Source organism: Procambarus clarkii, chromosome 1, assembly GCF_040958095.1.
Source record: "Procambarus clarkii isolate CNS0578487 chromosome 1, FALCON_Pclarkii_2.0, whole genome shotgun sequence".
Lineage (NCBI taxonomy): Eukaryota > Metazoa > Arthropoda > Malacostraca > Decapoda > Cambaridae > Procambarus > Procambarus clarkii.
This window is the reverse complement of record NC_091150.1, coordinates 19062158-19079157: the sequence shown is the minus strand read 5'-3', so window position 1 is coordinate 19079157 and position 17000 is coordinate 19062158. Positions and strand designations below refer to the sequence as shown.

General features: G+C 47.3%; 1 protein-coding gene across 1 annotated transcript in view; it reads right to left on the bottom strand.

Annotated features, from left to right (window-relative positions):
- Nucleotides 1–40: 40 nt before the first annotated feature.
- LOC123758371 (cadherin EGF LAG seven-pass G-type receptor 3) overlaps nt 41–17000 on the bottom strand; it is a 46351-nt gene continuing 29391 nt past the window's right edge. The window contains 9 exon segments of the mRNA XM_069324825.1: nt 41–522; nt 973–1207; nt 1585–1641; nt 1644–1795; nt 5448–5551; nt 11812–11973; nt 12221–12443; nt 15382–15490; nt 16180–16302. Coding sequence (XP_069180926.1) covers nt 273–522; nt 973–1207; nt 1585–1641; nt 1644–1795; nt 5448–5551; nt 11812–11973; nt 12221–12443; nt 15382–15490; nt 16180–16302 — 1415 coding nt within the window. The 3' untranslated portion in view covers nt 41–272.

Below are 17000 nucleotides of genomic sequence, written 5' to 3'. Positions count from 1 at the left end.
GGTAAGTGCTCATAGAAAACGGGTAGTGGGTCTGGTAAGTGGTCATAGAAAACGGGTCATGGGTCTGGTGTTCATAGAAAACGGGTCATGGGTCTGGTGTTCATAGAAAACAGGTCGTGGGTCTGGTAAGTGTTCATAGAAAACGGGTAGTGGGTCAGGTAAGTGATCATAGAAAATGGGTCGTACGTCTGGTAAATGCTCATAGAAAACGGGTCCTGGGTCTGGAAATCACACCATCTGTAAGTGCTCATAGAAAATGGGATATGTTTGTTTTAGCATGGTTGATGGCCATTAAGCCCATCATTAAAGAGGTGCAGGTAGCAGGGGCTGGTGTAGCAGCCTTCACCCTCGCCTCTCACCGTCCAAGAGTTGAGCACTTGGAAGATGGGATAGAAGTCGGGATAGGTGAAGCCCAGTTGGAGGTAGCAGAGAAGCCCGAAGATCCACGTCACGTCGAAGAAGAGCACCACGTAGGCGGCGCCTTTACAGAATGATCCGTAGTCATCAATGAGGTTGTCTTTCCTGTGGTGGAAGATGAACAGGTAGTTATAGGACTGTTGGAGATGCTCACCTTGTTTATAAGTTGGTAAACGTTAATTCTTGGCGGGTGGTGGTAGCAAAGGAATGTTACGAGTGGTACAACATACAAGTACCTGCCGAACAGCTGGCAACTGGGAGGTGGAAAGTTTTGTCTGGCATTTAAGGTTTGTCTAGACACTTTCAATTTGATAAGGGTTATGTTATGGAGTGGCTTAGAGGGGCCATCTGCTGCAGTTACAATGTTATTTGTTGGTTATTAGTGTTGAAGAGTAGTGTTTACTGGTTCCAGAGTCAAGGAGAATTCGAACCTGAAGCTCTGCTCAAAGTCTTCAATGATTAGCTGCGATTTTTAGTAACATTTAATTTTTACTTAGAATTTAGAAGCTCGTTTAGCTTCAGGCTTTATCACAGATTTACATAATTAGACAATACCTGAGGGCGGGAGTGGCCATGTTGCAGAGAACGATGGTGGCGCAGATGAAGGAGATACTGACGAAGAACATCTGGAAGCCGAAGAAGACAATCTTGGCCGGGTTGGCCCATGAGATGAAGCAGCGCGGATCCTCTCCAAGGTCAAACAAGAAGAAGAGGTAGGTAACCCCCACGGAGATGAGCGGCAGACCCCAGGAGATGGGGATGTAAGAGTGGAGGCGACCCCCTATCACTCCTGATGAAGGAACAAGTAAAATTATCAAATAATGAGGGGAGGGAGTTATCAGGAGCAAGCGTCTGTTGTTGTTGTTATAGATTTAGCTACTCAGAACGAAATGTCCATGTAGCACGGGCTATGGCGAGCCCAAAAGGGCAAGCGTCAAGCCATTACGTCTATATAGCACTGGGAAGTGGTCAGGATAAGGATTTGGGAAGGGACTGGGGGACGGAATGGTGCCCAACCACTTGGACGGTCGGGGATTGAACGTCAACCTGCATGAAGTGAGACCTTCGCTCTACCGTCCAGCCCAAGTGGTTTAGTCTCCCGTACACTCCTACATCAACACACACACAGCCCCGTAACCCACACACGCCAACTACCCGAGGGCTCACCGGAAGTGATGGCGCTGAAGGAGGCACAGCCCAGGGAGAAGATCCAGGCGCCGGCGGCTGGTAGAAGAGATGTATGAGGGTGCCGATGGCGGTGCAGGTGTGTCTGTTGGCACGCACAGAGTTGAGGTCGCTCACCAGCATGAACACGGCGCCCAGCAGCACCACTATCGCCAGGTTCAGTCCCATCACGTGGAACTGGTCCTTCAGATCCCTGCCCAAGTAACACACAAGATTTGTTTACAGATCTTTGTCTCCTTCATAGGAGGGTCTGACTCCTTCATGGGGGGAGGGTCTGCAACTCCTTCATGGGTCACTTAAGGTATGAACAATTGGTTCCCAGGAAATAAAGGCAAGGAAAACTGGCAAGTCGGGTGTTGCTTGTTTCTTAATATATTTTATTTCTTAAATTGTAGCAGAAATTTAATTTTTGAAGTCATTGAGTTAATTTGATAACATGTAGATAAAAACAGAGTTGAATGTAATGAAACGCCATTTTCTGGGTGAGACCTGGAGGCTCCCTAAAGCTATCCAGGCTGATATGAAGGTATTAGACCCTGGCACCAGTCAAAGCAAATGGAGTTCTAGGCTTACCGGAGACCACGAGCCAGAACCTGGACTCCCTGAGAGAGGCATGAGGAGCAATGGCCTATAGAAACCTCTGTGTGGTTGGAAGCATTCTATGTCTCCCATCGACTGGGTCAACAACTAAGAAATGTAGGCACCCCAAAATAAACTCCATCTGGTTAAAATATTGCTACTGAAAGCCAAACTGTTGGACAGAAATCCCCCAAACGAAAACGAGCAAACGAGTCTGACATCACAACCGTCACTGCGCCATCATTTGTAAAGCTCCCTCCTCCCTGGGAGGGGGGAAGCGGAGCCCCAGATCTCCGTGCTGCCTATCCAAACCTACAGTTCTGAGGCTGGATGTCAAAACACGCGAAAAACCGCCGACGAGAGGGAGGGAAGATTACCAGGAAGCCTCCGGGTGTCACTCAGAAAATGGCGTTTCATTACATTCAACACTGGTTTGAATGTAATGTTGGCCGGCCTGGTAATCACTGGTCACAAAGCCCCAGCAAAGAGACAACGCATCCATGAACACATTAAGCGAGGGTTCGGGTAGGTGCCAAGGCACTGAACCCCAAAAAACCTAAAGAGGAAGTCGGCGGCGCAGCAGCCAACGTAACCCAGCGATTGTGAGAGAAGCAGAAGGGACGTCCCGAAGGAACCAGAACAGCCGACGAAGCCATACCCGACCCGGCAGGTAGACTATCATGGCAAAATTCAGACTCCCACACAAACACTCGAGCAACAGCCGTGTAACCCAGGAGTCCCTTAGAAACAGGCAAAGGTGAGACCGCAGCCGCAGCAGAGCCTCCGGAGGGAGAAACAAGGAAGCGGTCTGAGAATCCCACACTATACACAGCCAAGACCGAACCTGAGAGGGACCCAGATGGGACTTCCTCCAGTTCACCAGGAACCCAAACCCAGCGAGCTGGGAAAGAACCAAATACCACGACGTGAGGAACCCCAAGCCCTGGCACGACCCTTCCAAGAAGACCCACCCACGGGTCCTACGGATACCACGCATTGAGTGAACATCGCCTGCCGGCACACAAGACGAGAAGCAATAAACAGAGACACTGCCTCCCGCAGGATCGGTGCAAACAGCTTCAACAGCGTAGCCGACGCCCGCACTGCTGAGACCAGCGCACCAGACCCAAGAAGGTGCCCCCAAGCACCTCCACGTCCTCCTCAAGCCAGTCCAAAGACAGCTCGAGAAAGTTAAAGAAACAAACTTACGCCAAATGGCTACGGGTGCACAAATCCTCAGCAACCAGGGTAGCTCAAAGGAAGGGATCCTGCACGTGAAGCTGTACCTGGTCGATATCCCACTGAAGGGCAGGGGCGAACAAACATGCACTGAGGTGTTCAAACTCGCCTCCCAGGTAAACCTGTACCACAGCAAGGCCTCTCAGCACTCAAGCGAGCAGGACCGACAGAATGTATGCCACACCCCCCAACGAAAAGATAGGACTGTCTGCCAACCAGGACGACTCTGGAACCTTGTACCACACCCAGTTAGTAAAAAAACAGAACTCAAAAGAGGCAAGATCCATTATTGATGTGTTATCTGGGTCGGGAAGGAGGTAAGACGCAATTACCACCTGCACTTCATGAGGCAGGATGCAGGAGGCCGAAAACCTCTGGAAAGAAAGAACTGAAGTAACCAAGGGAACCCGGAACTGAACTCTAGGAGGAGGTTGACGTTATATCAAATTCGTACTAGGGAGGGGGGGATAAGGAAAACCCCACCCCTTGCAGCAACAAGCCCCGCTCAGAGGGTGCCAAAACCCATTGGGATCAAACGGGGCCCAAGGGCCCTCAATTCAGCCCCTCCCCCACCCTAGGAGCCTCCATATCAGGACCCAGGGCCGAACTGTCTTCCAAACTCTCAGCTTCAAAAGAAAAGACTGAGGCCGCTAGAAAAGCTGGAATGAAGGGGGCCCACTGATCACACGGAGAAGCACCGGCTGGAGGAACTAACTTGAATGCCTCCTTCGCCACACCAGATGGGGCATCCCCCGATACTGCCCGAGTCTCACCACAGCTAAACCCTACCCCGACTCCAAAACTCTCAGACGCTTCAGAGCCAAAAGCAGGGCAAAAGGAACAGGACGAACAATAGCCGGGGAAGAACAAGGGGTCGTAACTCTAGGCGCATGCAGCCCAAGTACTGGTGATATTACTCCTGACTCGCACACCACCAAAGGACAGGACCACACCACAAGGCACAGCACTGAATAGATTCCTGAGCCAGTCGCACGACTGCCAGGTCTTACATCAGCCACAGAACTGAGGGTTTGGATAGCTGGCGCAGAGTTCTGGGGATCCCCCTCCCGGAGAGTGCGGAGCTGCAATGACAGTTGCGCGGTGACGGTTGTGACATCAGACTCGTTTGTTCGTTTTCATTTAGGAAAGTTCTGTCCAATAGTTCAGCTTTCAGTAACAATAATTTAACCAGATAGGGTTTGTTTTTGGGCGCCTACCTTTCTGGGTTATTGACCCGGTCAATGGCAGACATAGAATGCATCCAGCCACACGGGGGGTTTCTATAGGCCATTGCTCCTCGTGCCTCTATGAGGGAGCCAAGTTCTGGCTCGTGGTCTCCGGTAGGCCTAGAACTCCATTCGCTCTGAGTGATGCCCGGAGTCTAATACATTCATATCAACCTGCATAGCCCGGTGGAGCCGAAGGCGCTCCCCTCAAAAATAGTATATGGGTACGCTAGTATTATAGTAAACTTGTTTAAGTTGTGCTGGCTTAGTCTGAACATGTTGGTTGCAAGGTTAGTAATGAGTGCAACACTGCTGACAATAATCTACTTGTCTTCTTGACCTTGTGTTGTTAATCTGCTAATAAAAGCTCTAGTAATGGAACATGCGCGTTGGGAATAAGGTGTGAGAGGCAGCAGTGTCGTGACCTACCTGGAGGTGACACAGTGGTGTCGTGACCTACCTGGAGGTGACACAGTGGTGTCGTGACCTACCTGGAGGTGACACAGCAGTGTCGTGACCTACCTGGAGGTGACACAGTGGTGTCGTGACCTACCTGGAGGTGACACAGCAGTGTCGTGACCTACCTGGAGGTGACACAGTGGTGCCGTGACCTACCTGGAGGTGACACAGCAGTGTCGTGACCTACCTGGAGGTGACACAGTGGTGCCGTGACCTACCTGGAGGTGACACAGCAGTGTCGTGACCTACCTGGAGGTGACACAGTGGTGCCGTGACCTACCTGGAGGTGACACAGCAGTGTCGTGACCTACCTGGAGGTGACACAGTGGTGTTGTGACCTACCTGGAGACGAGGACGACGATGATGTAGAAGATGATGAAGAGGAAGGAGAGGCTGTAGCCCACATATCTCAACACCGTCAGCCATGTTGCGTCCACTGGCACCACCTGTACACCACAGTAATGGTGGAGGCTGGTTAGTTAGGTAGTTAATTATGGTTAGTGGTTGGTGAAGGGTGGGGGTTAATTATGGTTAGTGGATGGTGAAGGGTGGGGGTTAATTATGGTTAGTGGTTGGTGAAGGGTGGGGGTTAATTATGGTTAGTGGTTGGTGAAGGGTGGGGGTTAATTATGGTTAGTAGTTGGTGAAGGGTGGGGGTTAATTATGGTTAGTGGTTGGTGAAGGGTGGGGGTTAATTATGGTTAGTGGTTGGTGAAGGGTGGGGGTTAATTATGGTTAGTAGTTGGTGAAGGGTGGGGGTTAATTATGGTTAGTGGTTGGTGAAGGGTGGGGGTTAATTATGGTTAGTGGATGGTGAAGGGTGGGGGTTAATTATGGTTAGTGGTTGGTGAAGGGTGGGGGTTAATTATGGTTAGTGGATGGTGAAGGGTGGGGGTTAATTATGGTTAGTAGTGGTGAAGGGTGGGGGTTAATTATGGTTAGTGGATGGTGAAGGGTGGGGGTTAATTATGGTTAGTGGTTGGTGAAGGGTGGGGGTTAATTATGGTTAGTGGTTGGTGAAGGGTGGGGTTAATTATGGTTAGTGGTTGGTGAAGGGTGGGGGTTAATTATGGTTAGTGGTTGGTGAAGGGTGGGGGTTAATTATGGTTAGTGGTTGGTGAAGGGTGGGGGTTAATTATGGTTAGTGGATGGTGAAGGGTGGGGGTTAATTATGGTTAGTGGTTGGTGAAGGGTGGGGGTTAATTATGGTTAGTGGATGGTGAAGGGTGGGGGTTAATTATGGTTAGTGGATGGTGAAGGGTGGGGGTTAATTATGGTTAGTGGTTGGTGAAGGGTGGGGGTTAATTATGGTTAGTGGTTGGTGAAGGGTGGGGGTTAATTATGGTTAGTGGATGGTGAAGGGTGGGGGTTAATTATGGTTAGTGGATGGTGAAGGGTGGGGGTTAATTATGGTTAGTGGATGGTGAAGGGTGGGGGTTAATTATGGTTAGTGGTTGGTGAAGGGTGGGGGTTAATTATGGTTAGTGGTTGGTGAAGGGTGGGGGTTAATTATGGTTAGTGGTTGGTGAAGGGTGGGGGTTAATTATGGTTAGTGGTTGGTGAAGGGTGGGGGTTAATTATGGTTAGTGGATGGTGAAGGGTGGGGGTTAATTATGGTTAGTGGTTGGTGAAGGGTGGGGTTAATTATGGTTAGTGGGGAAGGGTGGGGGTTAATTATGGTTAGTGGTGGTGAAGGGTGGGGGTTAATTATGGTTAGTGGTTGGTGAAGGGTGGGGGTTAATTATGGTTAGTGGTTGGTGAAGGGTGGGGGTTAATTATGGTTAGTGGATGGTGAAGGGTGGGGGTTAATTATGGTTAGGATGGTGAAGGGTGGGGGTTAATTATGGTTAGTGGTTGGTGAAGGGTGGGGTTAATTATGGTTAGTGGTAGAGAGTTAATTGAGCTTCCGCTCAATTAACGACAAAACCACGTGATGCTTCCTAGCGTTCCCAGTGGTTCTCTGACGCCGCTGATGACAGTGGTGGTGTTGCAACACGCAGGACAAGCATCCCTCTTCATTTATTTGTGCTTTTCTCGTTTTTTGTGGTTTTGTGACTACAATTTGTAACTCACGATGTCGCCAAAAAGCTGCTTGCTGAAGATAGTGTGATCAGGAGGAAGAAAGACACAATTACTGTAGCTTTAAAGAAGGAAATCATTGTATAGCCCGAGTGTGACTGATCTCACAGTATGGCAGGTCCTCATCAACAATCTCCACCATCTTGAGGAAGGAAGAATTTAAAAGGCTTGATGTGGCTAAAGGAGTTACCAAAGTTACCAAGAAACGTCCAAAAATCCTAGAAAAGGTTGAAAAGCTGCTGTTGGTCTGGATGAATGAAAGGCAATTACTGGGTGATAGTGTCTTTGAAGTTTGTGCTCGGGCAAAGGTGTTGTATGTGAACCTTCTAAGGAACACACCAGGTGCGTCGTCTCATGATGAGATATTTAAGGCAAGCCGGGGATGGTTTGAGACATTTAGGAAGAGACGCAGTGTACAGTGTTGTGCGACATGGGGAGGCTGCCAGCTCTGATAAAGCTGCTGCCAGCTCTGATAAAGCTGCTGCCAGCTCTGATAAAGCTGCTGCCAGCTCTGATAAAGCTGCTGCCAGCTCTGATAAAGCTGCTGCCAGCTCTGATAAAGCTGCTGCCAGCTCTGATAAAGCTGCTGCCAGCTCTGATAAAGCTGCTGCCAGCTCTGATAAAGCTGCTGCCAGCTCTGATAAAGCTGCTGCCAGCTCTGATAAAGCTGCTGCCAGCTCTGATAAAGCTGCTGCCAGCTCTGATAAAGCTGCTGCCAGCTCTGATAAAGCTGCTGCCAGCTCTGATAAAGCTGCTGCCAGCTCTGATAAAGCTGCTGCCAGCTCTGATAAAGCTGCTGCCAGCTCTGATAAAGCTGCTGCCAGCTCTGATAAAGCTGCTGCCAGCTCTGATAAAGCTGCTGCCAGCTCTGATAAGCTGCTGCCAGCTCTGATAAAGCTGCTGCCAAGCTCTGATAAAGGCTGCTGCCAGCTCTGATAAAGCTGCTGCCAGCTCTGATAAAGCTGCTGCCAGCTCTGATAAAGGCTGCTGCAGCTCTGATAAAGCTGCTGCCAGCTCTGATAAAGCTGCTGCCAGCTCGATAAGCTGCTGCCAGCTCTGATAAAGCTGCTGCCAGCTCTGATAAAGCTGCTGCCAGCTCTGATAAAGCTGCTGCCAGCTCTGATAAAGCTGCTGCCAGCTCTGATAAAGCTGCTGCCAGCTCTGATAAAGCTGCTGCCAGCTCTGATAAAGCTGCTGCCAGCTCTGATAAAGCTGCTGCCAGCTCTGATAAAGCTGCTGCCAGCTCTGATAAAGCTGCTGCCAGCTCTGATAAAGCTGCTGCCAGCTCTGATAAAGCTGCTGCCAGCTCTCATAAAGCTGCTGCCAGCTCTGATAAAGCTGCTGCAGCTCTGATAAGCTGCTGCCAGCTCTCATAAAGCTGCTGCCAGCTCTGATAAAGCTGCTGCCAGCTCTGATTAAAGCTGCTGCCAGCTCTGATAAAGCTGCTGCCAGCTCTCATAAAGCTGCTGCCAGCTCTCATAAAGCTGCTGCCAGCTCTCATAAAGCTGCTGCCAGCTCTGATAAAGCTGTTGCCAGCTCTGATAAAGCTGCTGCCAAAAATTTGTGCCAGAATTCCAGGAATTTGTTGCTAGAGAGTTCTTGCCCCAACAAGTTTTTAATTGTGACGAGACTGGACTGTTTTGGAAGAAATGACGAAGAGGACCTACATCACGCAAGAGGAACAATCTTTGCCAGGCCACAAACCGATGAACGATCGGCTTACCCTCGTGCTCTGCGCCAATGCAAGTGGCGATTGCAGGGTCAAGCCGCTGCTCGTCTACCACTCAGAAAATTTACAAGTGTTCAAGACGTGTTAAGTGTACAAGACGCGACTGAATGTGATGTGGAGGCCAATAAGAAATCCTGAGTCACGCGGATATTCTTCAGTGAATGGGTCAATGACGTTTTGGCCTCCTTCAGTGAGGATTACAGGTCCCGACGGGGAGACACAGCCACTAGGTTGGAGGTTGAAGCCAGAAATTGTTATGCCCGCAGCTCAGGTATTTATATTTTTTGCCATTTTGAAATTCTAACAATATTAATTATCAAGGAAATATTAATATAATCACATTACTGCTGTGGTTTATCTTTTCGCCTTGCTTTAATATTATAGTTGAAACAAAACATTAAAATTTAATTAAACAGAATAAGCCTTAAATCAGGGTTTCAAAGAAAACTGACCATTGACAGCAAAATTTCTTTGACACCACCCAACACTCCCGCAACAGAAACAGTCAGACAGATACACACTCCTGCACTCACATAATGCGTGCACACTCACATATATAATATATATATATATATATATATATATATATATATATATATATATATATATATATATATATATATATAATATGTGATAAAGGCACACAACACACATTCATACCAAAACAGAGATGCAGAACCAGAAAACGGGATTGCTTCAACAGAAATTGTGAGAGGACCAGAGAGGAAAAAGACAAGCAAATGGGTTCAATATAGGAAGAAGCCAAACCCTCAAACATTCCCGCTCTGATCCGCGGACCAAGAGCCAAAGCTCAACCCCCCACAAGCACAACTAGGTAAGTACCAACTAGCAAGCAACAAATACACAGTGGGGAGGAAAGAGGCAGAAAGGAACTTTGAGAAAGGAATAGCAGACAATTGTAAAACAAATCCAGTCCTTTTCTATAAATTCATTAAAAGCAAGCTGCATTTCAAGGATAGAATCCAGAGATTGAGATCGGGGAACAGGATTACAGAGAATGAAAAAGAAATATGTGAATGCTAAATGAACCAGTGTACAAACTGAGGATTTCAGAGAGCCGGACCCAATGCCAATACCAGAGAACACCATAGAAAACATAGAGGTATCTCAAGACGAAGTGGGACAATTACTGAAGGGGATAGGAAGAAATAAAGCAGTTGGACCTGCTGAAGTTTCACCTTGGGTGCTGAGAGAATGTGCAACTGAGCTGAGCATTCTACTGCAATTAATATTCAAAACATCCTTATGTACAGGAATCTTAACAGATATATGGTAATCATATTTTACAGGTATATAGTCTCTGTAACTACACTTAATTACACACACACACACTAAATATTTGTACATAATTTAAAATGTATGCATTAAATATAATTTAATACGTTATTATTACGTTGATAAAGGGTTTAGGATTTAGTTTATTGAAATTCACATATTTGAAATGTTAAGAAACAACTTTACATAAATAACTACAGAGTCACCTTTCTGTGACCAATGAAAAATTTCAGTCTCCGTGGTGTAGTGGTGAGACACTCGCGTGGCGTTCCGCGAGCACTTTGTCATGGGTTTGTATCCTGGCCGGGGAGGATTTACTGGGCGCAAATCCTTAACTGTAGCCTCTGTTTAACTCAACAGTAAAATGTGTACTTGGTTGTAACAGCGATTCTTCGCGGCGGGGATCGTATTCCAGGGACCTGCCCGAAAACGCTACGCGTACTAGTGGCTCTACAAGAATGTAACAACTCTTCTATATATCTCAAAAAAAAAAAAAAAAAAAAAAAAAAAAAAAAAAAAAAAATGTAAGAAAAGTTTAGGTCACAGGACAAAATCTGTGCTATCAGCTTAAAACCATGGAAAAATGTCTTTAGGGCAAGCCAGCCAGCCAGCGTGTTTGCTGGAGAATCAAAAGTGGTGTTTTGACACTGTGATGATACTGTGGAGGACTGGCCGGGGATCTACTGATAAAGGGTGGACTCGCTGGCGTGAGAACCTTAGAAGGAAGGCTCAGGGAAGGAACCTTGAGTGTTGCACCATAGATGAGAGTAGTGGAGTCGCCGGGACAGAAGATGGCAGAAGTTCTTGTGTAATGTTCTGTGTGAAAGTGACACCTGCGGTGTTGTGTGTTGTACATATGTAACAAATGTATATAGTTCAAAAGTACATGTGATGGTTTTGTATAGTGTTGTTTACTCCCATTCCCGTTGGATTGACTGTTACTACTCAGTTCTGAATAACTTACCTATGACTTAGGGTTGAATCTGGCAAGAAGAGGCTTCATAGAAAGCGTGACAAAGTTTGAGTTAAAAGCACCTAGTAACTGGCTAAGTGAGGCTGTAAAAATAAGATTGAGCAGTAGACCTTACCAAACGAGACATACCAAGGTAGGGAATGTAAAAGATGCCCACATAATTTTGCTTCTTGGATAGATTTAGAGCTTGAATAGTAAGGAGTGTCCTGGGCCCTCAAGGGTGACCTAGAGAAGTGGAGTAGTAGGGAAGACACCTACTCCACTCCTACTCATGGGTGTACCTACTGGGACACACAGGATAGTAACAGGTACAGAAAGAAGAGACAAGGTGCAGACTCCTCCGTGTGTGTGTTAGGTAGAACTAGACACATGTAAGTCGAGTGAGAGCAGCAGTGAGCACCCATCATCAGCATCTTGGGTGAAAGAATTCAAGAATAAGGAGCCTCCAAAAGTCCATCTGTTCTTGTCATCCCGGGCAAAACAATACAAGGAAGTGTGTATGTTTGAATGGTCACCCATCCAACACACACTGGACAGGATCACACAAGGTCATGTGAATGAGTAGTCAGCTGTCCAGGACACACTGTAGAGGACGGAACAAGGCAGACAGAGCAGGGAAGGTCACCCACCTTAGGCGGGGTCCTCTTCGCCATGACGGCGAAAGTGCCCAGTTGAGCGCATGCGCACTTGGTGTACTCTTCAGTGGTCTCTAAGAGGACGCAGTTCGAGCTGTCCCACACACCGAAGTCGCTCAGGTTTGGGTTCCACCACACACAGTATCGAGCCGTAATCTGTCGGAGAGTCGTTAATTAATAGTTTGGATGGTCGTGGTTAGTTGTCAAATGTTGAGATTAGTGGTTGAAGATGTTGTTAATGGTGGTTATTGGTGGTGAGTGGTGGTGAGTGGTGGTGGGTGGTGGTGAGTGGTGTGTGGGTGGTGGTTACTGGTGGTGGGAGGTGGTTAACAGTGGATGGTGGTACAGGGGAATGATTGGTTGAGTCATATGATGGTTGAGAAACTGCGTGCCGTGGTCTCACCTCCTTAACCAACCTGCCCTGGTGGAACTTGAGGGCCCTGGACGGATAGGTGTTGACCACCGTGTGACGGAGCTTCAGCCTCACGGGGTTACTCAGGAGGTCGTCGGCGGAGGGCTGGCAGCTGGAGGCGTTACTGGGGGCACCTTTGGGGGCAGCGTCACACGTCACGTTCACCGTCAGCGTGTGAGAGTCTACGATGTAGTTTGGTGACGGAGTCATCCTCCTGCGGGTGGCGGTACAGTCACCAGCTTTAATGATCTTCTTTTAGATTTACCTACTCAGAGCCAAGTATCTATGTAGCACGGGCTATGGTGAGCTCGTAATAGCTTTAATGAATGTGTTCGTACTCATCTACATGTGCTATAGTCAGGTGCTAAATCCTGGGGCCAGATTCACGAAGCAGTTACACCAACACTTACGAACCTGTGCATCTTTTCTCAATCTTTGGAGGCTTTGTTTACAATTATTAAACAGTTAATAAGCTCGGAAGCACCAGGACGTTGTTTTGTAACAATAACAACAGTTGATTGGCAAGTTTTCATGCTTGTAAACTGTTTAATAAATGTAACCAAAGCCGTCAAAGATTGAGGAAAGATGTACACGTTCGTAAGTACTTGCGTAACTGCTTCGTGAATCTGGCCCCAGGTGTTTACTTGTTTAATGAGGCTCCTCCCGACTCTTGTGTAATATTTACTTTTGAAACTACTTGTATTAGCTATTAAAATATGTTTAAACATAAAATTTAGATGCCTGAAAACGTTTAATCTTAGATATACATACTTTGTACAAGAGGTGGAGCGCCTCGGACCTGGGCTCGGCACCAGCATATTCTTGATATATATTATTAACATCCATAACAGGCGGTGTCGTATATAATATCAACACTGACTGTTGAGAGTAAACTAAGAAACAAACTCGCTACACAAAAGCCACACTCGTTCCTACCGAGCAGAAGCACCTTTAGTGACCCAGGAGACGAATGGCGGATGTCTTCTAATGGTCATCAATGTAAACACGGCGGAACACAAAGGTGGGGCTCGCTACTCAACCCGACAGGTCAAGGGGAAGGTAGGTGACTGTACCTGGTAGAGGTAGCGGCTTGTGTTGTACAGCCAAGTAACACTTAGTTATGTCTCACATAGTCTAACCATTTGGGGTTATCTCACTTTATTCTTTTATATAATATAATTTAATTATAAGTGACCTAAACATTCCCTCTAATGCGTTATGTGTGGTTTCTGCCGAGGCTAAAGGTCCCCTTCTTCCAGCCAGGGATATATATATATATATATATATATATATATATATATATATATATATATATATATATATATATATATATATATATATATATATATATATATATTATATAATATATATATATATATGCGAACAAGCCTGAATGGTCCCCAGGACTATATGCGACTGAAAACCTCACACCCCAGAAGTGACTCGAACCCATACTCCCAGGAGCAACGCAACTGGTAACTACAGGACGCCTTAATCCGCTTGACCATCACGACCGGACAAAAGGAAGAGATAGCCGAAGCAATCACTTCGAAGATTACCATCCGAGTGCCGGCGGGGAAGTGGTTCAAATAGCTTCGGCTATCACTTCCTTTTGTCCGGTCGTGATGGTCAAGCGGATTAAGGCGTCCTGTAGTTACCAGTTGCGTTGCTCCTGGGAGTATGGGTTCGAGTCACTTTTGGGGTGTGAGTTTTCAGTCGCATATAGTCCTTGGTTCCATTCAGGCTTGTTCGCATTTGTGTTCCTCACGTGTGCCCCAAAGAATGAGGTGATTTGATAAAATGCTATGCCCAAGATTACCATCCGAGTGCCGGCGGGGAAGTGGTTCAAATAACTTCGGCTATCACTTCCTTTTGTCCGGTCATGATGGTCAAGCAGATTAAGGCGTCCTGTAGTTACCAGTTGCGTTGCTCCTGGGAGTATGGGTTCAAGTCACTTCTGGGGTGTGAGTTTTCAGTCAAAATCATATATATATTATATATATATATGCATCAGAAACTCATGACCTCTGAAGGATTGCAACCCGGTCAGCCATGGTCTCCATGCTCCTTGTCGGGACCAGTACCATAACCACTGTGCCATCAGACTCCAGAATCATTGAGAGGTCGTCTGACTCTTAACCCCAACACCCGACGGCTGCCGTGACAATGTTGAGCATCGCGCTGTGATTCCTGCAGTTTCGGACAGGGAACTAGGCAATCAAACTATAGAATTGATCCTTATGGAAGCAATTGATCCTTATGGAAGCAGAATCACTTACAACGCTGATAACTTCTGCCAGAAAACTCTTCCTCTGCTCGCAGAAAAAATTCCCTTTGTTCATTTCTCGGTTTTTAAAACTCCATCAAGAGAAAGTTGTGTGTCGAAGAAATACACTAAAAGATTCATTTTGAATTGTTGTAGAGCATTGTAGGGAGTGGGTATGTAAGTGGGCATTGTAGGGAGTGGGTACATAACTGGGCATCGTAGGGAGTGGGTACGTAAGTGGGCATCGTAGGGAGTGGGTACGTAAGTGGGCATCGTAGGGAGTGGGTACGTAAGTGGGCATCCTAGGGAGTGGGTACGTAAGTGGGCATCGTAGGGAGTGGGTACGTAAGTGGGCATTGTAGGGAGTGGGTACGTAAGTGGGCATCGTAGGGAGTGGGTACGTAAGTGGGCATCGTAGGGAGTGGGTACGTAAGTGGGCATCGTAGGGAGTGGGTACGTAAGTGGGCATCATAGGGAGTGGGTACGTAAGTGGGCATCCTAGGGAGTGGGTATGTAAGTGGGCATCGTAGGGAGTGGGTACGTAAGTGGGCATCGTAGGGAGTGGGTATGTAAGTGGGCATCGTAGGGAGTGGGTACGTAAGTGGGCATCGTAGGGAGTGGGTACGTAAGTGGGCATCCTAGGGAGTGGGTACGTAAGTGGGCATCGTAGGGAGTGGGTACGCAAGTGGGCATCGTAGGGAGTGGGTACGTAAGTGGGCATCGTAGGGAGTGGGTACGTAAGTGGGCATCGTAGGGAGTGGGTACGTAAGTGGGCATCGTATGGAGTGGGTACATAAGTGGGCATCGTAGGGAGTGGGTATGTAAGTGGGCATCGTAGGGAGTGGGTACGTAAGTGGGCATCGTAGGGAGTGGGTGAAATACTTACGCCTCGTTGACAAAGTCGAAGGCTGTGCGGTCATAGGTCCTCGAGGAGATGAAGATAAGATTGATGGCTCGGTTAGCACAGGCTGGGTCACTCACCAGGGCACTCGACACTGTCAACACCACGTGAACTGTTAGTGTGCTTCATGTGTGGGGCTGTGTGCTTCATGTGTGGGGCTGTGTGCTTCATGTGTGGGGCTGTGTGTTTCATGTGTGGGGCTGTGTGCTTCATGTGTGGGGCTGTGTGCTTCATGTGTGGGGCTGTGTGCTTCATGTGTGGGGCTGTGTGCTTCATGTGTGGGGCTGTGTGCTTCATGTGTGGGGGCTGTGTGCTTCATGTGTGGGGGCTGTGTGCTTCATGTGTGGGGGCTGTGTGCTTCATGTGTGGGGGCTGTGTGCTTCATGTGTGGGGGCTGTGTGCTTCATGTGTGGGGGCTGTGTGCTAGGCATGAGAGACCTGTACTTCTTTTGTGAGAGGTTCTGTACTAGATATGAGAGTCCTAGGTAACCTTGTGCCTACTTACAGAAGGGTAGGCAGACAAGGTAAGTCTTCCTACCATCCGAAGTCTGCTAATGCAGGCTACAGAACACACACACACCATATAACCAACATCCTGCAACATTCAGTACCCCATAACTTGTGACACAAGCTACGTAACCCTTCATATAGTATAGGGAAGCTACATAGCTGAACATATACCCAATATGTTGATTACAGTAGTGTAAACGGAGACGTAGACCGTGCGCACGGTCTACGTCTCCATTTACACTACTGATTACAAACGCTAGTGTCGGAGCTGACCTGCAGCACGGTCGTAAGGGAAGTCCCAGACGGCGGGCAGGCCCACGTTGCTGTAGTCTGGAGCTGTCACAAACTGCGGGCCGCTCTGCCACTCACTCAGGTTCCTCTTGTAGGCCACCAGCACTGTCAGAACACCTTCAATGTGTAATTTATACTATAAAACAGTGTCTGTGTGTGTGTCCAGGGGCCAGCCACTTGGGCGCCTTCACCCAAGTGGTCGTGGGGGAGGAGCAGGAGCACGGGATGAACACACACAAGTACATGCATCAATTAATACAGGAATAAATACATGGATGGATAGATGTATGGATAGATTGATGGTTGATGGATGGATACATGGACGGATACATATATGGACGAACAGACGGGAGACCCCTCCTAGTAAATTATGTATACATGCATACCGGGTCGACCTGGCACGCATGCATACACAAACCCAAGAATACATATTTTTAACTATAACGGGCAAATTGTGATAGGTGGGATTATTGACAATAGTTTTAACTAATAGTGAAAGAAAAAATTGCTTTGAATTTTGTTTATGAACTATTGCTAGGAGGGGTCCCAGGTACTTAACAAGACACAACCATGCAGGGCATGTACCCAACATCAATTACTGTGAAAATTTGGGTAAGGCAAACACCAAATGTCTGGCCTCCAACCTCATACAGACATAATACGTAAGTATGTGTATATTTATATACACATACATTATATATATATATATATATATATATATATATATATATATATATATATATATATATATATATATATATATAATTTATGTAAAAGAGAGAGAGAGAGAGAGAGAGAGAGAG